We start from the raw sequence: 25,869 nt of genomic DNA on the forward strand, positions 1-25,869 counted from the left end.
TTATTTCTGGCACTGTTCTGTCAATAGTGTAAAAAGTTTTGCTTATTACAGTGGAAAAATTCCTTCTAGATTCATACTTGATTGTAAATAATTGAATATCAGTTTATGCAGTGGGAGTCAGCACCCTGTGGTTAACACAGGAGCAGGCAGGTACGTTTACTCCCTTCTATTTACAAGCCAGAAAACTCAAATCCCAGGTGACACCATGCTTAAAAAAACATAGCTAACGGATCTTTGAATTTGGCAGGGTGGGTGTTGACTACCACTGTCATTCCACTATCAATTCTAAAAAGTAAAAATAGCATTATCTCGAATGGAACTTTTATGTTAAATTGTTACTTGAGAACGCCTTACTGTTTATAGCAGGAATTATTTCAGATTGACCTTCAGGTCTTGTGGTTCAGTGTAGTGAAGCTCAACATTTATGGGTATTCTTTTCCTTGCTGGATGTTTGTGCTCTGACAGTCAGAATGCTTTCTGGACCTTATTTGATAGGACAGGACTCAAATAATAACTTGAATTTTTTTTTTCCCCTCCACATTACTTCTCACCAAGAAGAGTAAAAGCGCTGTTGTAGAATTTGATGAATGTAGCTCAATTAGTAATAATGTGGCTATTGTCCTCTTGGTGCTATTACAAAGCAGCTATATTTTATTATAGGGTGTGTGTTCATATGAGGCATGAACCGAAGTTTGACTTTGGTTTCGCTTCCTAATGCTCGTTTCCGTATTATAAATGTGGATTACATCCTAAGAGAAGACATAAAAATACCATGATGTGACTCTGTTCTCATGGAAACTGCATTTAGAACTATCTGCTTAGAAGTTATCTATCCTAGTGGATATGCAGGTTAAATGAGTCACTGCCAGTTGTTCTAAATAAATCTCTTCATTCTTTTTCTTTCTTTTTCTTTTCAGGGTACTAATTATGATGATGGAAAAAACCTTGAGTTTACAGTGTCTTAGCCTTGGAAGAAAGCTTTTTCTTTTCTTTAATGTTAAGGCTCTCTGGCCACGTAGATTTTTTTTCTGCTTGCTCCAATGGCAAGTTTGCATTATAAAGAATATTAGATAGACCAGAGGCTGGTGTACCCATTTACAGATATTGAGGATTTTTATCTCTTTTTATATATATTTAAAGACATATACTGCACTCGTACAGAACATTAATTTAGTTTAGAAACACTACATTCAAGTTTTGTTTGTGTAACGCTGTGAGAATGCATGACTCATCTGTAACTTACCTGCTTTCTATGTACTCCGTGCACACAGTTGGTGAGATGTCATATTTGTGAGTATGTGAATAAAGGTTATCTTCATAAGAAGGCATTTTTTCAATATTCTTGTTCTTTTTATTTTAATGAAAGGACAAACATATTTTCCCTATATATTATTCTTAGCTTTTACTCATTTTTTTCTTTCCATTTTAGCTTCTTTCTTTACATAGCTTTTCAATTGAAAACTAATGTTTGCAAAGATTGTGAAGTAGATACTTAGAGATCTTTTGGGTCAACTTTTTTTTAATTTTTTTTTACTTATTAATACTGTAATAGATATTTCTGGCAACTCTGTCATCTAAGGTTCGTTGCTCTGCAGACAGCATTTTTAAAAACATTAATTAATATTAATGATTCCTTGTCAAAATCTGGAGTCTGAAGTACACTCCTTAGTAAGAAATTTTCTCTTGAAGTCAGGTTTAAAAGAATCTTAAACTTAAAAGAATCAAATATCTAATGAGAAAATTCTTGCTTTCTGGAAAAGTTTCAAATGAAAGCTTTAAGTATCAATTTTCATCCCTAAGCAGAAAGCTGCATTGCTAACATGGAATTCTGAGTATGACCTGGTAAGAAGAGCAGAGCACTATTGGTTGAACTGATCCTCCTCAGTTACTCTGTGAGCTGAAGCACTGGAGAAAGTGCTTCTGGCAGAAGGATTTGCAAGGGAGAGCATACAAAGGGGGAGAATAAGTTGGCTTCTTTTAGCAGGAAGGCTTCCTTAGATGATAGATGGAATCCTGACCTTTCTTTGACTCTAATATTTTTTTTCTTTTTAAAATAATCAAACTTTGCAGGAGAATAGTAGACAGCTATTTGAGTTATGTCTTCAATTAGGGCGCTGTTAAGAGGTTAAGGGTCACTGTAAATAAGGAGCAGTTGTGTTTAGAACCACAAAATACTTTGTCTTTCCAGAGTCTTTAAACTGACTGCAAGTAAGCTGAAGACTTTTGCTTATGTTTTATGTGGTCTCAAGTGCCTGGTTACTAACTCTTCTCCCAAGCCATCCATTAGACTCAGAGTAAACACAGGGTACTTAGCACACATTCCAAAACAGGTCATTGATGTTAGGTGAAGGTTAACATCCTTACCAAGCTCTCTGGAAAGAAGCTGGAGGATGAGCTGCAAACTGGCTCTAGAACCATCTGAGATGACTTCCAGAAATGCAATAATGTTTGTGGGTTTTATTTACTGCAACAGTAGATTTCTTGATGTTCAAAGATGCTTCATTTCTGACAGCTGGGATCCAGTTGACAACGCAGTACCAGCAAGGGGCCTACTGAAATGTGTTTGGTGTTTAATAATTTTCTCTTTTAGTAAGGAAAAATTATACATAAATATCAAGCTGTAGGAGTAGGAAAGGGCAGCAGAAGAGAAGAAATAACAAACAGGGTAATGCTTCCTCTCTGTTCTAACTGCCTTAGCTCTAAGTACAAAGGGAAGTGTTATACAATAGAGAAATTAATGTATGAGGTATGGAAATTGAGTGTGGAGATGGTGAAATTTGACTGTGAAGATGAAAAGATAGAGGACTGTGAAAGCTTCAAAGAAATCTGAGGTAGTAATGTTTTTTGGGCAGCCCAGGAAGACTGGATGGGTAGAATGATTGAGGAGTGGGCAACGCTGAATGATCAGAGCTGATCATTGAGGCTAAATTAAGATGCTGGGTCAAATGTTGTGAGTGGTTGGAGGCTGTTCTCAGGAACTGAAAAGGCAGAAGAGTAGAGGAGGTGATATTTTAGGAGTTAGTAGAACTATTCGGAGTATTTTGTGATAAAATAGGGGCTTATGATCAGGGAGGATGTGAACAAATGAGGATGAGTGAGTGAGATGAATGACATTAGCACTATGGAAATAATCAACTCTGTTTTTTTACCCATATTAAAAATAACTTTATGTAATTCATAGGAACTGTTTCTTATATTAGCTCAAAACGCAGAGTAATGATGCTGGGCCCTAAACAAGATAACACTGAATCTGTTTTGGAGTATTCTTGTTGATGCCATAAAAATGAATTAAAATTTAACAAATCCTAAGTTTATTAAGCTGTGTTTGACAGATACTAGTTAACCTTTGCTTGAAGTTCTGTCAGAGATTCTTAAAACACAAGTGCTTTGAAGAAATGTGAATCTGTAACTTCCAAATGAAAGCAGTCTGGATGGTATTTGATGGACTGCATTGTCCATTGTCTTGGGTTGTCTTGCCTTAGGAGTTAACTTCTGTTATTAAAATTGTTGTGTTAGATGGGATGTGATCACTTTGTTTATGTATATGTTAGCAAACAAAAGATGCAGAGGACTTTTGTTAATTTGCACTGGATGATGGAGGTTGTTATTGTTACGACCACATTCACATTTATTCATGCAAGTGTGGACTTTCCATTAAAAAGGCAAATATTTAAAACGGCTTCAACTTAAAGCAGTTCTGCAGTTTCAAATGAAGAACTGATAGTGATGAAATTGCAAGGTTGTACGTGAAATGGAAACAACCCTGAGATTCCCCATTTTTCCATTTCAGTTTTAGAGGTAAATATCAAATAGGGAATTAATCTGCAAATGCTAAAGCTCAGTCACATTGAATGGTGAGTTGCATTGTCATAGAACTGTGACAGCATCTCACGCTTGATTTTTTTTCTTGCATGTTCTCAAGGATGTCAGTTTCAGACAGCAGAGTACATGTGGAAGATGTTTGTATTTACAAGAATACCTCCGCTGAGCAGCGCTGAGTTGGCTTTGTCATCTGTGTGGGAGCAAAACTACTGAACTGAAGCTCTTTTATTCAGCTTCAGGCACTTTTCCATCACGTATAGAGATGTCAGAGTGGCCTGCTTGTGCATTTGCTGCAAAAGGGTAAAATCTTTGCACACTTCTGCACTCAGACATGGATGAAGAGTTGAGGTTTATTGCTGTGAATTTTAATTTTGTTCTACGACAGTAAGTCGGTGCCTGTGTACAAACTGTGATGTGGAACTGAGGGATTTTTAATTGTATTGAGAAGAAAATGGCAGCTTGGCTACTCATTTCACACTGCACCAATGGGATTGTTCCAAAGTGGAGATGTAGATGCTGAGATACTGCACAGGCTGCACTACTTGTGTGAGAGCCATTCTTGTATGCAGTCTGAGTGTGAGTGGCAGTGAAGGACAGGCATGATTTCCTCCACTGCTTATCAGATGCAGGCTTTCATTTTTGTTTTTGCTCTCTGTGCACTCCAGCAGATGAGAAGCTAATTTTCTTCAAGTCTTTTATGTAACTTAAATACTAACAGAACTCTGTGAACAGAACTTAGTGCAGGTTTTCTTCATTTATATTCTAAATCCTTTTTTTTTTTTTTTTTCTGATGCTGATCATTATTTTTCCCCCTGACTTTGGAAATGTGCTGTATTTGGTTAATTTCCTGTTGTAAATCTTCTGAGGATTGGCATTTCATAAATGTATGACTTAGAAAGCATTTTGAGGCTTTTTGCCTTCATCTAAATATTTTGTAATGCACCGATAAGTTGAATCTTTCTGAAAGTTTGCCTTATTTAATATTAGAATCAACTTCATGACTTTAAACTTTATTTCCCTCTTGTCTTCCCTGGCACAACTATAGCTCATGCTCTATATAATTTCCTTTTGCCTTATAAATGGAAACTTGCTTTTTTTGTGGCCTTTCTCATGATCATCTTTCATTTCTAATGTATGGAATGATTCCATGTAAAGTCTCTATCTTGTTGCCCTGATGATATGCTGCCAACGTCAGCCCTGCCTTCATTTTTGTTCTTCTCCTACATAATGTTCAAACTTCTCATTTTTGAATTATTCCCATTCTATTCCCACCAATCTTTACAACCTAATTTCCTTCTCCTACAAGCTGCCCTGCTCAGGCTGCTCCAAGTATATTATTTTTCAGTTCCACCTACTCTTTATTTCACTTGTAACAGCTTCTCAATTAAAACTCATTAAAAATCCTTTTTTCTTCTTCACACCCCACCTGTTCATTTTTTTTTCTGCTATATTCATGCGTTTTCACTCACTTCAGACTGTACTTATTTGCTTGTATGCTGAACTCTTGGTATCAACACTGTAGTTTTCTAATTTATTTGCATTTTGTGTCAACATATTAGTCTGACTTCTAAGGCACTGCGGTACTTCAAGTAATCTAGTAGGCTTCTTTCAAGGGGAACAGAGCTGCTTTCTTAAAACTTAGCTCTGTCTGTATCTATAATGTTTGTTTCAAACCAGGATAAAAGAAGAGTGTTTTTTTAAAGGTAACTTTTAAGAAAAATGAAAAAAAAAACCAACCAATTCCCCCTCATTTGCAAGGTCAGAAACACTCAAGCCTACTTAACACCTATTTTTTTGTTGACAGGAGCAAGAGTTCTTAACTGGCATCTATTCCCTTATGCCAAAAATGGACAATTCTGATACACAAAGCTGCTTGCTTTTTCCTAAGAGTCTGCCAGGTACCTGAGGAGGGACAGGAGGATAGCATCGTGCTGTCAGGATACGTGAAGGGAAGGAAAAGGCCAAGACTTTGTATGCAAGTGTGTGTGTGTTTTATTTCTGTGAGATATTAGCTTATGATCAAGAGAATGCATCTGCATGATTCTACTGTTTTTGACACATGAGGTCTTGGTGTTTTGTTTGAACGTGGCTCACTGAGAAAATACAGAGCAGTTGGAAAGAGGCTGGATGAAATAGTCAGAAATGAGCAGAAGCATTGAAAACGTGTCTTATGAGAGAAGAACTGGACAGACAAAGATTCTTTTTTAATGTGAGATATGTTAAAATTGTTTTTAAAATTGTCTGCTCTCTTTAGGAGAAAAAAGCAATTGGTGTAAGTTGGAGAAGAAAGCATTGAGAACTGGGAGAGGTGGTCCATGAGCTACAGTAAGAAGGGCTTGGAGTGAACTTGGGGGAGTAACTGGAGGTCTGTCTGTTAACAAGTGTCTGCAGGGGGCTGTGTGATCCAGGCCTGTGTTTTCTGTGGTCAAGCTGAAAAAGGAGCAGCTTGGATAACCTACCTGAGCTCTCTTGTAAGGCTTGTGTTGAACACTCCACGGTGGTCTTGGGAGGTAGTCAAAAGCTCTTTTGGTTTGACTTGTGGCACAGGATGGTCCCACTGAAAGTAGCTTTTTGGGCTATGCCTCTGCTGTTGGAAGGCAGAGCACATCAGGAAATGTTTTCCAAATTATTAGTTACCAAGTATAAAGAGCCCAGCTTTATTTCTCACGGAATGGTGAAAGGTCTTTCATAAGAGCACTCCTACAGGATGGAGGCTGTCTTTTAAAGGCAGAATAAAGTTCCAGTTGAGCCTGGTCAATAAAGTATTTTAACTTAATAAATGACATAAGCGCTGGGCCTCTTAAAATGTAACTCTCTGTGCCCTCTTCAAAATAGGCTCTCAAATAATGAATGATGAGGTAGCTTCTTCCCCAGCCCCAGTGATATCTGTACAGGCTTCAGTATTTATCTCATGCAAATTGTGTCCAGTTTGGAGCTGCACAGTACCAGACAGATGCTGACACTGCATGGATGTCACCAGGCTGATCAGAAGGCTGCAGCACATACTGTGCTGTGATAATTTAAAGGAACTGTGTTTATTGAGGATGGGAAACAAAACTTGTCCAGAGGAGAACCTTATTGTTATCTACAAGCACTGCAGCAGGACTTGAAGATGGAGCCATTCTCTACTCAGAGGCCCGCAGTGACTGAATGATGAGGTTTGAAGTGACTTCTGTTACACTGCATGCTTAAAATTAAAGCTACTCACTGTTTTTAAAAGCATCATTGCTCAAGCAGTGGAACGGGTTGTCTAGAGAGATTCTGGAATCATCTTTCTTGACGATCTTCAAGACTCTACACTTGCTCTCAACACCCTGAGTGACCTTAATGTAACTAGAGCTGCTTAGAGCAGAAGGTCTCTTCCAAACCAAGATATTCTGTGATTCTGTGCTGAAGCCATGCAGCGTGATGCTGGCTGTTTAAGTTCAATCCTTCGGGCTTGCATTAAAGTGAAACTTGAAATGTAAGCAACTGTTTTGTGGGATGTCCATCCACAAAGTAAGAGCATGTACTGCGTTAAAAAAGAGACATTATTGGCTGTAAGTATCCTCAGAGGCGATGTGTTGCACACATTCACAACCCAGCCACTCCGGTTTGCTTCCTTGGCAGTCCTTGTCCTCCTGTTCTGCTGAGGTGTGCGGGCAGATTTGCAGCTGAGAGCTTCTGAGAGGGCGGGACATAAAAATAAGAGAAAAATACATGATACATCCAGAGGGAGGGTTCTATTGCATTCCCTGCAGAATCAGGATAAAACTATGCTTTGGCTAATGCTGCTGGCTTATAGATGCTATACAGTGTGTGGGGAAAAAGGCACGCTTCAGGGAAGAATTTGTACAGCTAAAAATTCCTCCCAGGATCTGTTTTCTTTTCTTTTTTTTCCTTAATTTATACCGAAGGGATCGCACAGATCAGAGCATGTGAAAAGTCTTCAGAATGGAAACAAAGTAGAGATTTTTAAAGCTGTTTATTCTCCACCCTTTGCCCTGTTCTATTTTCAAATTTGACGTTAGTGTCTTTTGAAAGGGAGCATATGGCATTTCTAATTAAGGCCTGTGATTTTCTGACATACAACTGAATAATACATTCCAACTACCGTGAAGCCTTCCAGATGAAAGAGTTTCCAGGGCTGAAGCACTGTAGCTTTGTGCTGCATCTGATTGGGATAATGATGCTATGTAACACTGATCTCCTTAGGAGCTTTGAAGGATGTTGTGTAGCATACTGACCTGGTGAGGGAAGGAAGGCTTTTCTGCATTGGCTGGTGTTGATGTTCCTTGGCGAGCTTGTGTTTGAATCAGATAACAGCCCAGAAGTATTAAGTGTAGCTTCTTTTCTAAATGCTTTAGTATGGTAAGAATTTGATGAGAATTTAGTTAAAATGATCCTTCTGTTTGTTTATTTTTACATCCCCATGTTTCCATCTCCAACTTTAGTGTGTATACAGAGGTTTGTGAGTCTTTAGAATCAGGAACTTTTTGTCCATTTAAAATGTTTCTTTTTTTTTTGTTTTATTGCCATCTAATGTGACATACAAACAGCCGTACTGGTTCCAAAGCATAAAACCAACCTATGTTTAAATACTTTGCCTTGCAATTAAAAAAAAAACCCAAACATTTGTTGTGCTTCCTTATTCTGTCGGTACAGCACTTTTGCCATTATTTGTCCTTGAAATACAGTTATCTTTTGTCCTCGTGTTTTGTTACCAGATTCAAAACCTGATGATGTTTCCATTACTGACTTGCCTTTGGCAATTGCTGAGAGTAAACAATAGAAATGTTGTAATTGAAGTCTGAATGACAAGGATGAAGATGTAGCTTCTTGAGATAGCTCCAGAGCAAGCTCAGGCATTCTGCCACCTGAGCTGCCTGTACTCTGAGGATAACGGGGCTGTTTCACTGCCTCACTGAGACTGGGTTTCATTAACAGAGGTGCTGAGGGCACCATTTAACATTTGGTGTTGTCAAAATCGTACTCACGTTTAATTTTTCGCGGTGTTTTCTGCAGAAAAAGCTCAGAATAACTGCAAAGCCGTGATCGCATCAGGAGCTGTTCTAAAAAGTTCCCTTTCACTGTAGTGAACAGCTGCATAAGCTTCCAAAACACTTCAAAACTGGGTTGTTACTGCCTGTTTGAGCCTACTATCCTAAGCTCCTGCTATCTTCTTGAGCTGCGTGTGTTAGTCATGTATAACGGCACGTGTTCCTCCACAAGTCATTTGTTCTGATACTTATTTTTGCTGCTTTTCCATCTGAAGCATTCTGTTCCTTACCGTGTCACCTTTAATGTCACAGTGGCGCTTTTACTGCACTTTGAGCTTATGTCATTAAAAAAAAATAATTTCATTGCTCCGTGCAGGCTTTGGGAGAGCACTGTGCCACATGAGAGCAGAATGCCATGGAAAGGATGGCTGTAATGAAGTGGTGTTATTGTCTGTGTTTTGCAAGAGAGTTCTTTTTATGTGAAACTTAGAGTGGATGTGACTTTTAGATAATTTTACATTGTGAAGTATCATTGAATGAAGAGCTGATTGCCTTGAATCTTTTCTCATGTAGTGCTTTTCTGCATCTCAGCCCTTTCTCTCATAGCAGCCCTGTCAATTCTTCTGTAGCCTTTTCTTTTAAACTTTATGGTGACTTTACTAATACATTTATTTTGTCAAATCCATCAACCATTCTTTACAGTTCCACTAATACTATCTATGTCTCTCTCTTGTTTCAAAGCTGATAAGTGAGAAGAATTTGTCTGACACATTTATGTATGCATCCTTAATGTCTGTTCTTTTTTGGTAAATCTGTGCATGCTTTTGTTTTCTTGTTTGTGTCTTTGTTTTTATTTTGCAGAGAGTGATAATGAACTCTCCAGTGGCACTGGTGATGTGTCAAAGGATTGTCCTGAGAAGATTTTGTATTCCTGGGGAGAATTACTAGGGAGATGGTAATGCTTCTTTTCTTTATATAAAAATGTAGATTTTAAGCATTAATTTTTTCTTTGTTTTTGAGACTTGTATGCTCTTGTGCAGAAAGCTTGAAACTCTCTGCTTTACAGGAGAGCTGGCTGTGGCTGATGTACATTTTACTGAATTGTTTAGGAAGGCTCTTCCTTTTCTTCTTGTATGTGCTTTGTATCAGCACAAGAAATTCTGGGAAGGCTGCGACCCTCACTATAAACTGTTTCTGGTGAAGAGTAAGATGATTTGTAAGCCTGGAGCAGCATTAATTCTGTGCTTTAATTTCTGTGCTTTAATCAAGCACAGCAGCGTATGTTTTGCCAAGAGAGAAAAAGACAGTGAATTTGCTGCTTCTGCAGGACCTTATGCTGTTAGCAAATGCCAGAACCACTTACTTGGTTTTGTCTTTATAAGTAATAGCTCGTACTGCCTGGGTCAAATATAATCAGAGGTTCTTAACCCAGAATTGGCACAGTTGGTTCTTCCCAGCTCCAAAAAGAGCTGAAAAACATTCTATGGCTTTATTAAGGTGCTTTCCCTCTTTATTTGACTACCTTGTCTGTTTGGAGATGAAACAACCCTTTGTTGCAGATCTTAGCTGTAATGGACACCTTGTGCAAAGGCAACCTCAATGAGACACCACCGAGTTCTCAGCAGAACCCCTCCTTCCTGCCTTTGTTTTCATCATTTCTCACCACATTTTGAGTGCTGAAGAAAATGAGGAAGCATGTGGAAGTTGATTGATCCCTACACACAGATGCCTTCCTCCTCTGGGATGGCTAGAAACAGATCTGCTCTGGAGCTATTCAGGACTATCCAAGGCTTGTTCTAAAAGCCATCCCAAAGAAAGAATTGATAAGTGGTTTGAAATCTTACTTCTGGCAGCACAAAACCAATGAGCCACTTAAGTCAGAGGATCATTTGGTAGTTAGACATCCCAGTTGAAGTGAGTTAAACACGGGATGAGAAATGAGATGTCCTCAGCTTGAAGCCCAGCAGTAGGGTTTTCTTTAGCAAAATCTCATACAATATTTCCTTTTGAGATGAATTGAAATACATAAAGGACTTGGATTCTTAAGCAGTGTTATGTTACATTTTAAGAACAAAACCTGGAAAGCGTAACATGAAAAAATTTTGACAATTTGAAAACTAAAAATGGGTGAAAATAAGATCCGCAAATGTTTGAAACAGTGCACCATATGCTAAAGGAGTATCTGTGTGCTTGTAGAAAGCATAAAGAAATAAATAGGAACGTTTCCACTTGGGGAAGTGGTGTGCCCATTTGCCTTTCAGGTGCAAAATTCCTTGCATTTTAAATACTCCATGTCAGTTAATTGAAATGTCACTGTAAGCTCATGGACTGAGTCAGCAGAAACATTGCTCCAACAGTCTCCTTCAAAGTGTACAGCAGGGCGAGGAATAATTGCACAAGAAGATGCAGTAAGCAGTTGGAAAGCAGCGAAATGCTTTTAATTTATTTCACAAAGCCTATTCCTCACTACATCCTAAAGTTGCTAAAGTGTTAGTGCTGCTGTGAAGCTATCTAAATACATGTCAGCTGCAGTGAAGTAACGCTCAGTTCCTGGTTGTGAGTGTGACATGAGTGAGGTGTTGTAACACAGAAGGAGCATCTCCATTGGTGGCTGCTGGAGGTTGTTAGTATTGTTTCTTAGCATGACTGAGCACACCCCTGTGATGTTTATATGGGGATGTTCCTTTTTAGCTGTTGATTTTATTTTATCTACTTGCTGACTCATTAGCAAAGGCTTTGTGTTTTATATACAATGCAGATGACCAAATCCACTTAATAACCAAGTTAATTTGACATGAAGTGTACAGTGAATAGTTTGTATTTGCAAAAGTTAAAGTTTCTGTCGTGCTTTATTTATACCTGGATGTATGCTTCATCATACTGTAGCTATTTAGAGTGTGTGACTCTTTTAATCTGTGAATATTGTCTTTGCTTTCAAACTTCTTCCTGTCATGGCATTACTAATGTGCCCTGTCTCAAGATACACCACAAAAGAGAGCAGGGCCTGGCAAGGCCTTCATTTTGGCTGACTGAATGATGAAGTTTGAAGTGACTTCTGTTGCACTGCATGCTTAAAATTAAAGCTACTCGCTGTTTTTAAAAGCATTATGCATAGTAAGTCATGCCTCCTGGCCCCCCCGTGGTGTCACAGTGATTTGAGACAACGGGGGTATCATGGATACCATCCTCTGAGTGTGGGACAAAGAACATTGTTTGGAGTGGCTTTTAAATGGAAACAGCAGTGGAAAACTGTTCAGGTCTTAATGAGCTGCTTCAGAGAATGAGTACTCCAAACATTTATATAAAATTGAGGGTCAAATTGTGGGTTATTTAATTAAATGGCAGCTTGCTAGCATTTGGCTAAACTGCAGCTCTTAGTATTCTCCTGCCAGTAGAACTGAAAAACATGGCAATGGTCAAAACAATAACAAAGCAAATTCCTGCAAGCATTTTGTACCTAAGCAAGAGTAGCATCAATTCACACGGCCTTCTTGCTGCACTGTTAGGAAAATTGTCATAATAAATCAAACCGAGGTTTAATCTACAGCAGTAAACACCATTATCTCAGAAAGGGTTCTTAAATATCTGTGTCTGAACGCTGTGCAGTGTTGTACGTGCAGTTGTTTTTATCCAGAAGGCATGGGCTTAGTTGTGAAAAATACCCTGCCTTCAGTATTCGATCTGTGTGGTTACGGCCTCCTCACATTTATGTGTGCCCACGTCTGAGGGTTACTGACATGGTGCTGTGGTCAGGGAAGAGCCAGCCTGGTGCTGGCTGATGACTATGCAGCCTCATGGGCAGCTGTGCTTGGGGTGCTGGCATTTTAGCAAGCTGCGTGCCAGGGCTGCTGTGTGATTTGCTCTTGGAACTTGGGGTAAGAGCAGGACTGTAAATCTTTCTATTAGCACTTAAAGTCACCTTCCGATTGCTCCCAGAATGTCATTCCCTATGCAGGGAACTTATGCTAAACATACACGTTGCACATACAGTTTAGTTTTCCCTTTCAATTCAGTTTCTTTTTTTATTGACCTGTATATTGACCCAGTTTATTGACCAGTTCAGTTTCTGCAGTTTATTATTTTAATTGTCATTACCATTTCTCATCTTCCCTGGAATAACTTTGGAAACCACTATATTTTGCCATTGGTTCTTACTGTAAATCCTTGCATCCCATCTGACAAATACTAGTTAGTTTGACCTGTAGAAAAAAGTGTTTATAGCTGATGACTCTTAGTTTTCAGAGCACGGTTGGAAAGCTTGAGCTCTTTTTGTCTTGCTTTCTGTTCATGTCATGTAACAGGTGACTGGTTCTCTGTTTCTTAGGCACAATAACCTCGTGGTGAGACCCAACGGATTGTCCACACTGGTGAAAAGAGGAGTTCCAGAGGCACTGAGGGCAGAGGTTTGGCAGCTGCTGGCAGGATGCCACGACAACGAGGCAATGCTGGATAAATACAGAATTCTCATCACAATGGTAAGTGATTTTTTTTTTTTTCCCCTTCTCTTTTTTTGGGGAGTTAAAATGAGTTCTACATTTTATTACAATTTTATTCGGTGGCAAAGTAGCAGAAGAGTGGAGCTGTTTGGCTTGTTTGAAGCAACTGAAGTTGCAGTGGTGACTTTGCCTCCTGCCAGGGATACCTGCTGAATGACATTAACAATAGAAACTGCTGACCTATATCTGTAGTAATACTTGACATTTAGTTATCTGTTCACTTGCTGAGATGATAATAAGCACATCAGCTTCTTGTCCAGGTGTTTGCTTTTTAAATTCATGCCTTTGTTTTTCAGCGCTTTCTGTTTACTCTGTGTCTTATTTTCCTGCTTTTTAGTAAGAAATAAGAATACAAACCCGAGTGGTTTTTATTTTGTTGTTTAAAAAGGAAGTTTAGAAATATTTTCCTTAAGAGGAGACCAGTCTCCTTGTGGGACAGATGGTTTGAGAGGGTTGTGTCAGTAATTTATTCCTATTCCACACGCCAGTGCTACCAGTGCAGTCAGTGAACACTTGAAGTTGTCTGTGGTGTTGTCCCAGACTGCTTATAGCTGTAATCTAAAGATTGAGAACCTCTGGGTTAAGCTGGCAAAAACTTTGTGCAGTGTGAGTACGTTCACTTTTTGTGATTCTGCAATTCACTGCTCATGCACTCTGAGGGGAAAAAAAAAAAAGTGGTATCAAGAGTGGTCACAATGGCACAAATAGGTGAGTGTACTTCTATATGTTGATCAAAGAAAATGTTGGATTTATTGTATTGTATTGCATGGAGAATGAATCATCTGTCCACAGAAAAGTTCTGGGGTAGAGGTTGTTAGTAAATGCTTCCTTTCATAACGTTGTGACTTCTTTTTGATGCTTATCCTGTTTGTCTGACCTATCAGCTTTGTCAGTCAAGTTCAAAAAGTCCCAGAGTGAGATCTGCCATCATGACTTCTTTTTGCTTTACCAATTAATAAAGTTATTTTGATGGTGTACATTTTTCTTTGTGAAGTGGTGGCTGGGTTGTATTTTCCTTGGAAACCATTCGCAGGACATCTGTCAGCTGTATGTTGCATCAAAGCCACCTCCATTATTTTTCTGCTTGCTTTCCAAAAGTGGCAAATATGTTTGTTTCACTGTGGAGGAGGGAGTGGAGAGCTTCTAAAATACAAATCTGATCTTGAAGCTAGGGTCTCATGCCTTAAAAATACCTTGCCATGTTTGGCCTTTTCATGGTAGAGGTATTTTGGTGGTGTGTATTTTGGAAGATGATGGATGCTACATACACTGGTATGGATTATAGAATGATTTGCTGAAGCATTTGTGCAAATTCAGTTTTCTTCTGAAATAAATCTATTCTGAAATCATAAGCTTTCTTCTGTAGCCAAACCACATGTAGCTACTGGTGATAACATCGCCCAGCATACATTGGATGAAAGAGTTCATAAAAATAAATGAATGGGAGAACTATTGTGCCAAACTAAAGATAAGGTCTGCTGTTGGTTGGATGCAACAGAAAAACCTGTCAGACTTTTTTTAGGAGCTTTCTATACTATATCTTAAGAAAAACGGTTTTTGTGTGCTTGTAAAGTGAATTGAGCTACTTAAGGGTTGTCATATGTATATTCTTCTCTGAGTCCTGCTGAAAGCTTTCTGGTAGCAGTATTTTGTGTGTATCAATACTGAGATGCACGTTCAACAGATTTGTAATGTGAGTATTACTCAATTGTTCACTTTCTTCTGTATGGCAAAGCAGAACTGATTTTTCTGCATTGTTTGCACAGTGCTGTCCCAATATGCGTGATTTTTTCCGTGATTAACTTTTCTTCCCATCAGATATATAGCTTTCATTTTGATTCTTTCATTTGTGCATACATCTGGGCAGTTTCATTGTCTCCTTGACTACTTCAGTATTTTTGGTAAGCGTGTGCATCCTTGAGCATCTTCCTGTGAGACACTGCTACATGGTAAGAGATGGCAGCGTTCTGCATTTGACTGTCCTGAGAGGTCAGGTGTGTCAGAGGTGGGAGCAACATCTGTGCCATGCCCTGCTGCCTGCTTGCCCCTGGTACAGCTCTCCTTGACCCAGCTGCCTGCTTGCCTTGGAGCTGCAGCCATGCTGTCCTGTGCTTCTCCATCTCCTATCTTCTTGTCACAGCTCTCTCCCAACGCCCTGGCCCGTTTTCCTTTCTGTCATCCAGCCTCACCAGTACTGTTCTGCTTAACTGGCAATTGCACTGCCTCAGCAAGAGTGAGGACACCTGGAAATCAATGGAAGAAGCTCTTCACGTGGAGATTTGTAAGGAAGAAAGTTTATGTAGGCGCAGGTTTGCTTTTCTTTGCCTGGTGATGAAAACAACACGGCTAAACAGTGTCACTCTGTAGAACGGTATGGAGTGCTGCTGTCATTAACTTAGCATTAGCCACCACTTCCTGGTAATGTAAGGAATGCTGGTCAGTTTTCTTGAATATATTTCTTGACTATAATAGCACATTTGATTATATGAGATCTACAAATTTTTTTTCTAAAGCAAATAATACAGAGCTAACTTGAGGAACAGATGTTGAAAACTGTCATTTTACTGTCACAGGTTCTATGTTGATCTGATAGCTAGGGTTACCTGTACTGGGCATATGATACCTGATCTGTGGATGCATCTTCTGGGCAACAAAGAGAAATATATTAAATGCTGGAGCTTTAAAACTACTGGGTGAGTCCTGGGAAACTGCTTGCTGGGGAAGGAGAGCAGTGCTGACAGATTGAAAATGTGTCTCTTGTGAATGGCAGCACCATCTCAATATAAAGAAATTGTGATACAAACATGCCCTTTCTGTTAGGGGAGTGTTTTGTTCTGTGTTTTCCATCGGGGGTAAATAATCTGGGTTTTGTTTTAGTGTTTTAGTTCAACGCAGAAAGAAGAATATCTGGCCTAGTTAGAAAAATCAGTGCTGTTCTTACTGTCTCGAAAAGGCAAGTCCTGTCATCCCCTGTACTGGAGGTCAGCAGGCTGCTGAGAACCATCTAGTGAGCTGTATTTCCAATCCCAGAGCCTTCCCACGGTGACATGATTCCCATCTCTGGTTGGGGCTGGAGTTCTGGGAGGGTAGGGAGGGAGGAACACTTCTGTGCTGAGAAATACTTCCTTACTGACAAGCCACGCTTGCTCTGTCTTACATCTCCTGCTGAGTTCCAGCTTGGTGATTGCTGTGAGCCTCTCAGAAATCTTGACTGGAACACAATAGCAGGTCTTGCATACAATTTCAGAAAGTGGGAGTTGTGATTTGGCAGTGTTTCATTTCTGGCATACATGTAAATCTGTACTGTATAAAAATTCACTGCAGTTACCTTTCTGACATGTGAGCCACGGGCTTCTGACCCTGCTGCATGTGGCACCATACAGAGGGGAAAAGATGTGCATTAGCAGAGATAAATATGTATTTCTCTCCATTTATTAAGGAAGAAACAAATGCAAATCATTGAGAAAACTGCTCATATGATGATAATGAAGGGATAATATTGGTTCCTGTGAAGTCGTGTCAGGCCTGTTTGTTGGATGGGGATGAACAGGACCAACACACAGGTGTGGGTCACTTCAGTGATGGAGGTTTTCTCCTCTGTATGTGACAGGAATTCTTGTCCACCTTCCCATTCCCTCTCAAGTTGCTCAGGTGGATTTTTTCCATCATGAGATATATTTGGAGCTCCCATAAATTAACCAGTGGCAAGGCACAGTTTACCCTGATGCGACTGGTAGTGGTCTTCAGCAGTCATGATGCTCTGTCACACCTCACTCTGACCCTGTCAGAACTGATGTGTAAATGGTTAGCAATCTGCTGTCACTTGATGGCAGCAATAAGGTAATATTTGCTTGACTTTTTTTAATGCAAGTTTGTTAGCATAGGTAGAAATTGGGATGTGGAGGAGATTACAAATGAGCCACTGTGTCTAATCTAATGTGATAAAATGCAATTGGCTTTGAAACTGGTGCCTGGATGCTGTGTTTTTTATTTGTGTGAAAGGGTGGCATTGAAACTGTTTAGTTGTGGATTGAGAGAGTTGCATATATAGAAAAAGACTATTTTAGTTTGAGTGGAAAATTAACCAAACTTGTTATTTGCAGCTATACCAAAGGCTAGGAAGAGGAATATCTTTTGTCTCAATGGCATCGTGCAGGGTTCCACTGCTCAGTGCTCTGAGACTAATTAATCAGTAAGGGAGGCTAATTAAAAAGATGACTGTTCACCAGCTGCCACAGCAGATTGGTTAATGGACTGAAATATTATTTTCGTGGCAAATATTTGTGTTCAGAATTCTGCATCTGTTTGACCTCAGTGAATCTGGGAGAGCTATTTACCCTTCCTTGTGGAGTGGAGCAACTTCTGGGTTTTCTTCTTGGTATATGGGGGTTGTCCATGTCATCTGAGCTCTGCCTACTGAGCAGCCTGATTGCCAACAACAGAAAGCATCCGGAATGGCATATAAACTGTGTGCTTTTCTTTCTTTCTTTTTTTTTTTTTTTTCCCCCCAGCACTTTTTTGAAAATGTGTCTGTGTAGTGAAGCTTTCTCATTATTCCCAAAATGACTGGCATCTTTTCTTCTGAGATGTGTTCTGATGGCAAATATCTTAGTGAAAATCATAAATGGCCCTCCTTTGGAGGAAAGAAAAAAAAGAATCTTAAGGTCTCTGATTGTCTCAACTTTTGTCACTGGGAAATTTCAGTGATGATATATTGGAAAATAACAATTTCTGATGTTTTGGTTCTAACTTTTTATTTGCATCTTTATATCATTTTCTACTAATAGGAAAAGTCTCACTTCTCTTTTAGAGGGATTAGGTATCAAGAATGGTACAGCTATAGGCTTATTGATGATAAAAAAAAATATGCTGTTCTGATGATCAATTATCAATTATTAGAAAGTCACTTTTTCAGTTGGCTAAAAGGAGGTACATAATACTTCACAGAATGACAGAATTGTAGGGGTTGGAAGGGATCTCTGGATGCCTTAGAGTCCAACTCCACTGCTAAAGAAAGTTCCCTTCAGTAGATCACACAGGAAAGCATCCAGGGAGGTTCTGAATATCTCCAGAGGAGACTTCACCACCTCTCAGGGCTGCATGTTCCAGTGCTCTGTCACCTCACAACAGTTTTCCCTCATGTTTGAATGGAACTCCCTGCGTTCCAGTTTCTGCCCCTTGCCCTTGTACTGTTGCTGGGCACCACTGAAAGAGCCTGGACCTATCCGCTTGACTCCTGCCCTTTAGACACTTATTAGCATTGATGAGATCCCCTCTTAGTCTTCTCCAGGCTGAACAGCCCCAGGTCTCTCAGCCTTTCCTCATATGGGAGATGCTCCAGGCCTTAAGAGTCTTTGTAGCCCTTCACTGGATGATCTGTAGAAATTCCCTGTCTTTCTTGAACTGGGGAGCCCAGAACAGGGCACAGTACTCCAGATGTGGCCTCACCAGGGCAAATAGAAGAAAAGGATCACCTCCCTTGACCTGCTGGCCACACTCTTGTTAATGCACTGCAGGGTCCTGTTGGCCGCCTTGGCCACAAATACACACAGCAGGCTCGTGGCCAACCTGTTGTTCCTCAGAACACCCAGGTCCTTCTCTGCAGAGCTCCTCTCTGCCAGGTCATCCCTAACTTGTACTCATGAGTGTGGTTAATCCTCCACAGGTGTAGAACTCTACATTTGCCCTTGTTGAACCTTACACGATTCCTCTCTGCTCAACCCTGCAGAATATGCAAGTCTCACTGAATGGCAACGCAGCCTTATAGTGTGTCAACCGTGTCTCAGGTTTGTATCATCTGCAAACATGCTTCATCCAGGTCATTGGTGAAGATGTAGAATAAGCCCAGACCCACTACTGACCCTTGGGGAACACTGCTAGCTATGGACCTCCAACCAGACTCTGTGCTGCCAATCACAACTCTCTGAGCTCTTGTCACTCAGCCAGTTCTCAGTCCATCCCTCTGTCCACTCATCTGTCCCACACTTGTTTAACTTACTGATGAGGATGTTATCAGTGATAGTGTCAAAAGCCTTGCTGAAATCAAGGTAGACAGCACCCACTGCTCTCCTCATTGACCCAGCCAGTCGTGACATCACAGAAGGCTACCAAGTTGGTCAAGCATGATTTCCTCTTGCAAATGCTGACTTCATCTGATAACCTTCCTTTCTTCCACTTCTCGGTGATGGCATCCAAAATAAGTTCTTCCCTCAACTTGTATCTTGTTCAAAACACAATCAAACAATGACTGTGCAGGAGCAGATAGACATATGCATAGCATTTCCAGATTTGTGTTTGCTTTATATTCAGCTAACTCAATATCTATTGGCAGGTTCTTGAGTTTCACTTCTCTCTGCCTTCCCTGAAGGGGTGAGAATAGGATGGCTTTTACTCACCTGACCCAGTAAACCTGATTGTTCATTTTGGGTCAGGTAAATTCGTGATGTTTTTATAATTTAATGTGGTTTCTAGGGAAAGATCCAATCAAACACTGATTGGATTGATGGGATGCCTCATCTTTGCTATTGGTTATTATTGCCTCATTAGTGGTATTTTGGTTACTGCTGAAGGTTAATTTTCCCCTTGTCTGAACTATTCTAGTGACTCTACGTGTTGTGGCATAACAAATTATATATGAACTGAAAATACTTTCCAGAAATTAATAAGAAAATACTGCCTCTGAAGAGCAGAAGTTGACAGAGTTTTAATTCTTTCAAGAGCTTTATTTAAATTCAGACTTCAGATAAAAGGTTTAGTTTATTATGAACGTGCCAAGGTATCTAGTCACATAGTAAATGTTAATACTTCTGTTAGAAATTCAGGAATAAGATGTCCCTGAGGTGAATTTAATTTGTCAAGTTTTGAATCATTTATTGCTCATCTGGAGAAAATTTTTGAATTTTGTGTGCACAGAAGGGAAAACCTTGTACTCACTCTTTGTCTCTGAAGGAATTCTTATGTTTAATGACAGCTCTTTGCAGAAAGAAAAAATAGCATCCATTAGTAATTTTTGTGTTATCTAAATTTTAACCTTTATATATGGTATAAAAAAGTATGTAAAATAATTCCAATATTTTTTTCAGGGCCTGTGTAAAAAAAAAAATTAGAAAGCATTCTGCCATATGCAGAATTGTTCTGCATTTTCTCTTCTGTGCACAGCCACTTAGGAGAGCACTGATGGCACTCAGGATGCAACCTTGACTCTTGGGGCACTGTAAGATGTACCAGCTCTAAAGATCACATGCACTCACACATCTGTTCTGAAGGGTAGAGTGCAAATGTGATTTGCATTTGTCCTCTTGGAGGCCACGTTCTGTTGGGATCTGTGTTAATTTATAATCTGTTATCTGCAGAAGCAGGGGAGCATCAGTTGAAATAGAATGGTAATAACAGTATTATGGCCTGAATAGGCTTAACTGATGGTTACTGGAAGAACTGATATTTAAATTGATGTTCTCATAGTCTCTGAATGTACTGATATATACGATGATACAGAGTGTTTTGTTAGGCAGAATGGAGCAGGGATATCTCAGTATCTCTGTTTCTTTAGCTTGCAATAAAAGCTGCTAGTTCTGTAAATGCTTCACGCCTCTGAATGTGTTTAAAGCTCTGTGCTATCCCTCCATAGATAAAACATTGATAGCTATCCTAGTTTACCTGTTAACAAACCAGTATTCAAATTGATCAGTTTTTGTGCAGACAGTTGTAAGAATGATAGAATCATTTGATTTGAAAGGGACTTTTAAAGGTCAGCTAGCTCTACCTCCCTGCAATGAACACGGGCATCTCCAGCTCCATAAGGGTGCTCAGAGCCCAGGCCAGCCTGAGAGCTCTACAATTCCTAACAACGTTTATCTTCTCAATGTTCTCATGGTGCTGCCTTTCATCTGTAATTCTTTGCATGCTGACTTCTTCCTATCCATTCCCTGCTTCCATGCAAAGGTCATGTAACTGCTGTTCAGGAGGCCACGTTACTCGAGGGCTGGAGCTGTTTGAAGGTGAGCAGAAGAGACAAAGCATCGTTTTGTGTACGTTGCTGTAATGGAGCAGCTAGTTTGAGTAGAGTTCAGTGATGTTATCCGCACAGCATCTGCAGTCTGGAAATTGGAAAGCTGCACTGAAAGACAGAACCATTGTATTTTAAATGCCTTGTTTATAAGGGTGACTAATTTCTGTTATTGCACATGTAGATTCATAGTGACATTAGACTCCAGAAACAAATGGGAACAGCCTCAGACTGACTTGTAAATAAGAAGGCCATTTGTTTATCAGCTGGCTGCTGAACTGCCATGGTGCCACACAAAAGGCACTGGCATATCCAAATGCAATGACCATCTAAAAATGATTCTCTGTCTTGAAAATCCAAATTGCTAGTTGCGGTTTTGGCTTGGAATGGTCTTTGTCTGAATTAAAGCTGAGAGAAACTTCACTGTTGTTCTGTTGTGTGTTTTTGAAAGCTTTAAACCAAGTATTTTCTTTAAGAGCTCAGTCTGAGGTCCTAAACTTTCACATGTAGAAGAAGGCACACGAGTCAGTTTTCATAACAAGCAGTATTTTCTGTGACTAACTGTTGAGAGCTGATATTTCAAAATCTTGGTGAGTGAGCAGTAATAATAATAAGCAAGCAGTAATAATAATAAGCTGCGAGTGCATCACTTAAATTCCAACTAGCATCCAATACACGAGAGGATCCTGATACCTTTTTCAACCTTAATTTATCTGTGACTCCTTTTAGATTGTAATTTGGGATTTATTGTTATTCATACTTGTTCTTATAGGATGCTCTAAGGAAATGAGCCAGTGTTAGGTACATCTCACAATAATCACTTAAAAGGAGATGAGAGACCTGTAAATCTTATTTACTGCCTGTAGCCCATAAACATTTTCTCTTTGAAATTAATATTTTCATACCAGTTAAGAGTAATTTCCCCATCAGTACCAGATGGGGAACCACTTGCATCCTACTTGTGCATCTCTTCTTTCTAACAATCTTTCACACGGGTTTCTGTGAACATGCCCAGGTATTGTGGCAGCTAAGAATTCAGGCCAGTTGGAGATTGTTATGGGATGTTCTTTGGAACCAACAGCTGAATATTAGTGATATTGAGCAATGTTTTAGTCAGATATAATATTTGATAGAATCACAGAGTCATAGAATGGCCTGGGTTGAAAAGGACCAAATGACCCTCGAGTTTCAAACCCCTGCTATGTGCAGGGTCACCAACCACCAGACCAGGCTGCCCAGAGCCACATCCAGTCTGGATAAAGCCACGTTCCTATGGCTGCCTTGTCTCAAAAGCAACCCTTTTTCAAAATCTAACCTTTTTTTGACCAGATAGTACAGTATACAGCCTGACTCTAAACTAAACCCCATATTTGGGGCTGCATTTTCAGGCTGTGCCTCATCCACACCGTCAGCCTGCCAGAAGAGGTTTTCTTTGCTGCTGATGAAGGCAGCTGCACTGTGGTGACTTGTACATATTTCTTCAGAGAACTGCCCCCTTTCCCTATGGTAGTGGTGAGGTGCATTCCCTGTGCAGCTGCCATGCAAGGCAGAATGCAAGCGATGGATGAACGTAGCTCTCAGGTGGGGTGTTGTTTGGTCTGCTGCACGTTTTCCTTGGAATCAAAGGCTTGCACTTCAAGCAAGCAATGCACTTGATTAATTTTAGACTAACACAACGAGGAAATAAATTTCATAACAAGCTCACAACAGTGTGTCTTTTGTCTTCGCTAGCTGGTTGAGTCAGCAAGAAGCCTTGAAAATACGCAGCCTGGCTCCTTCAGCCTGAGTGTTACAGAGCATGCTGCTAAAATTTTTTGCTTTAAAGCTTTGATTTTCCTATTTCTAAGGTTTATCTGGACTGTATAGTGACTCTTGTACATGGAGCTTCCCGTGCAGAAGCTCTTGACTTTGTCAGGATTCCTCATTTAACATCCATTCTTGCCTCCAACTTTGCACCTCTAGAAATACTTGTGGCTTCATGTAGTGCTTAAGGGGGAATGGGTAACTGTGCACCTATCCTCAGGGATTAATAGAGAGATTGGGCAAACAAACCCACAAAAATGCACTTAAATTTATCTGCGTTACCCTTGCTGCCCTTCCTTATGTCTTGCTTGACTTTCCAGTGCACGCTAAGGAATCGATCAGATTCTTTTCCCTTTAGTACAAATCTGAATTCTTGGCTGTGCAAGCAGTGAATGTGGATGGCTGTGGTGGATGGAGCTCTCAGAGGGGCAAGACAGGAGTACCTCACATAGGGACTGTGGGTAAACTATTAAATGTCAACCAGCATGGGAATGGCAGTGAGTGCTGTGTGCATGGTTCCAGTGCAGATATTTCCAGTAAAAGTCACTGTCTCAAGTCCCTGAGTGTTAGATACTCTGCTTACTATTAATTAAGGCGTATCCGACTACGGGCCTTGGAAAGTTGCTCTGTTAATTTGCTAAGTGGTGATTTTGAGATGTGCCTGTCTGCTGCGGGGAAGTACAGCTCACAGCAAGGCTGAGCAGCCATCCATCAGGCACTGAAGGGTAGAATGGTCTCGTAATGACAATCCTCTGTATGTATGAAGGGGCAAAACTCTGCTTGCTCAGTAAGGAGGCAGCACAGGGTGTGCGTTGCTCCCAGTGACCAAGACAAATCCCAGTGGTGAAAGTCTGTTCTCCTCCAGTTCCTACCTTGTGCTGTGCAGAGCAATCTGGAGTTTGTGCTAATTGTGAGCTCTGGAGCACCATCAAAAAAAAGAACTCTACTTGTCTCTCTGAAAATTGAGTCATAGACGTTACATTTTAAGCCAGCAGAATGTTTGGTTATTCTACTTTTGACTGCCTTTTAAAATGCTAGTTGCCATAACAACTTTATTTCTTTATTTTTAGCACATCAGTTGCCATAACAATAAAATATAGCTTTTTGAATGTAACCTTTTTTTTTTTTTTTAGTTTTATTTTACAAAGAACGTTATGGGGGGGAAGGAAACATAGCAAAGCTTTTCCCTGTGAGCACTTTGATTAGAACATTTTTTTTTTTTCTTTTTTAATCTACTTCTGTTCGATTTCTACTGAGTTTTGTGACTACTGAGCATTTTCATAACTTGGGCAGAAAAAGTAATGCACATCACTGTATAAAGCCTTTCCTTATGTAGAAAAGTGCTGCTGGGATTTCATTTTGTCCATTGCATGTAGTGTATTCAAGCACCAGAACTGTTGGAGTCACTCCCAAGTATCTTTATTTCATTATATGGAATGGCTGTAAATTTGGTGTAGACAACCGCTGCTGATACAGTGATATGGGAGTGTTTTTCTTTATGCTGTTGAAAGCTGCCCTTCTTTCTGCTTGCTTGTTTCTTTTTCTTACTGTAAGATAGCTTTAAAGATTGTTCTGCAGCCAATAACTACTTTTATTTTTTGTCATGTCATTCTTTATCTTATTTTTCATTAAAAGTACGAGAACAAATTATGCTCAGCTTGTTCTTGCAGCAAATATTAGAGATGTGCTGGGAAGAAAAGTGCTGAAGAAAAATGTGCTGTGTGCCACTAATTCCAGTGGCCAGGTGAAGATGCTGGCCTCTGCAGCATCCTGTGCAGATGGAGCAGGCAGCATCCAGTGCATAGAATCCTCACTTCTGTGTGGCCTTCGTGGCTGTCATGCCAACCAGGTAGGGTCAGTGTGTTTATCTGTAATCACCCAGTGGGGTGCTTACATCTGACATCTTCAGATATGAATGAAGAGTCTGATGTTTAGCTTCAAGGCTCAGCTTTGAGCAGAGGAGAGAGGTTTAATTGTGGGTTTAGTATTGGTGAAAAAAGTTGGCCTTGAATTTGATCTATAGGCTTGAACTCCCTGTTGCCTGGCAATGTTCTCTTCAAATGCATTTGTAAAATGCATTTATAAATGCATTTCTCTCAAAAATGTTGGTTTTTTTTTGCCTGGGATTTAGCAATCCACAGCATGATTTGCCCAGGAAAGGGGTGTAATAAGATGTCTCAGTGCTAGTTTTAAAGACAGCACCTAGATCTGCTTTGTAGATGTAACATAGAATTAAAACTGAAGTGAATACGAAGTAGTCAGCATTTACTTAGAGAAACTGCATCAGTTTTTTCAGGTTTCATGGAGCAGAACTAATGTAGATTTATTTTTTGCTGTGTACATTTATCAGAGCAGCTTTGACCTGGAAGGACTTGTAATGTTTTCGTAAGACCTAAAATCAAGTTATAAAAAACCCACTGCTTTTAATCATAAATACTCAGTTAGACGTTTTAAGAGGCAGTGTGATAAAATGCCCTTGCAAAATCTTGAAACAGAATTATAACATGGAAAGCTCATTGGTTTGCCTCTACTTGAACATAATAATAATAAAGCCATACACAGTGCAGAAGTTGGAAGTTCTATCCTTCAGCTTTCTGCTGTTTTTTTAAATTAAGATATTTTACCTAATATCAGCACTAACAAAGTATGTGTTTAATTGTATTTGTTTCTTAGATGGCAAATAATGTCATTTTCTTTATTAGGAAAAGAAATATCAGAACTAATTTCTCAGCTCACATAACATTTTACGTGTGCCAATTTCTAT

At 39.7% G+C, this 25,869-nt stretch overlaps 1 protein-coding gene and 1 long non-coding RNA gene across 8 annotated transcripts in view; one reads left to right on the forward strand and one right to left on the reverse strand.

The window, feature by feature from the left end:
* Positions 1–25,869, forward strand: part of RABGAP1L (RAB GTPase activating protein 1 like) — a 214,823-nt gene that overhangs the window by 51,041 nt on the left and 137,913 nt on the right. For all 6 annotated transcript variants that reach the window (XM_090145951.1, XM_090145952.1, XM_031595541.2 and 3 more), the window contains 2 exons: positions 9,663–9,756; positions 13,126–13,276. In XM_090145951.1, coding sequence (XP_090002077.1) covers positions 9,663–9,756; positions 13,126–13,276 — 245 coding nt within the window. The remainder of the gene's footprint in view (positions 1–9,662; positions 9,757–13,125; positions 13,277–25,869) is intronic.
* Positions 16,716–20,505, reverse strand: LOC116230422 (uncharacterized). 2 transcript variants are annotated; one of them, XR_004167233.2, is made up of 2 exons: positions 19,296–20,505; positions 16,716–17,087 (listed from the first exon to the last, which is right to left on the reverse strand). It is a non-coding gene; the product is annotated as an uncharacterized LOC116230422 (long non-coding RNA). The 2 variants fall into 2 exon arrangements; XR_016469073.1 differs by having other exon boundaries at positions 16,716–17,722.

Source organism: Phasianus colchicus, chromosome 9 (genome assembly GCF_987193195.1).
Source record: "Phasianus colchicus chromosome 9, bPhaCol1.hap1.1, whole genome shotgun sequence".
NCBI classification, from domain to species: Eukaryota; Metazoa; Chordata; class Aves; order Galliformes; family Phasianidae; genus Phasianus; species Phasianus colchicus.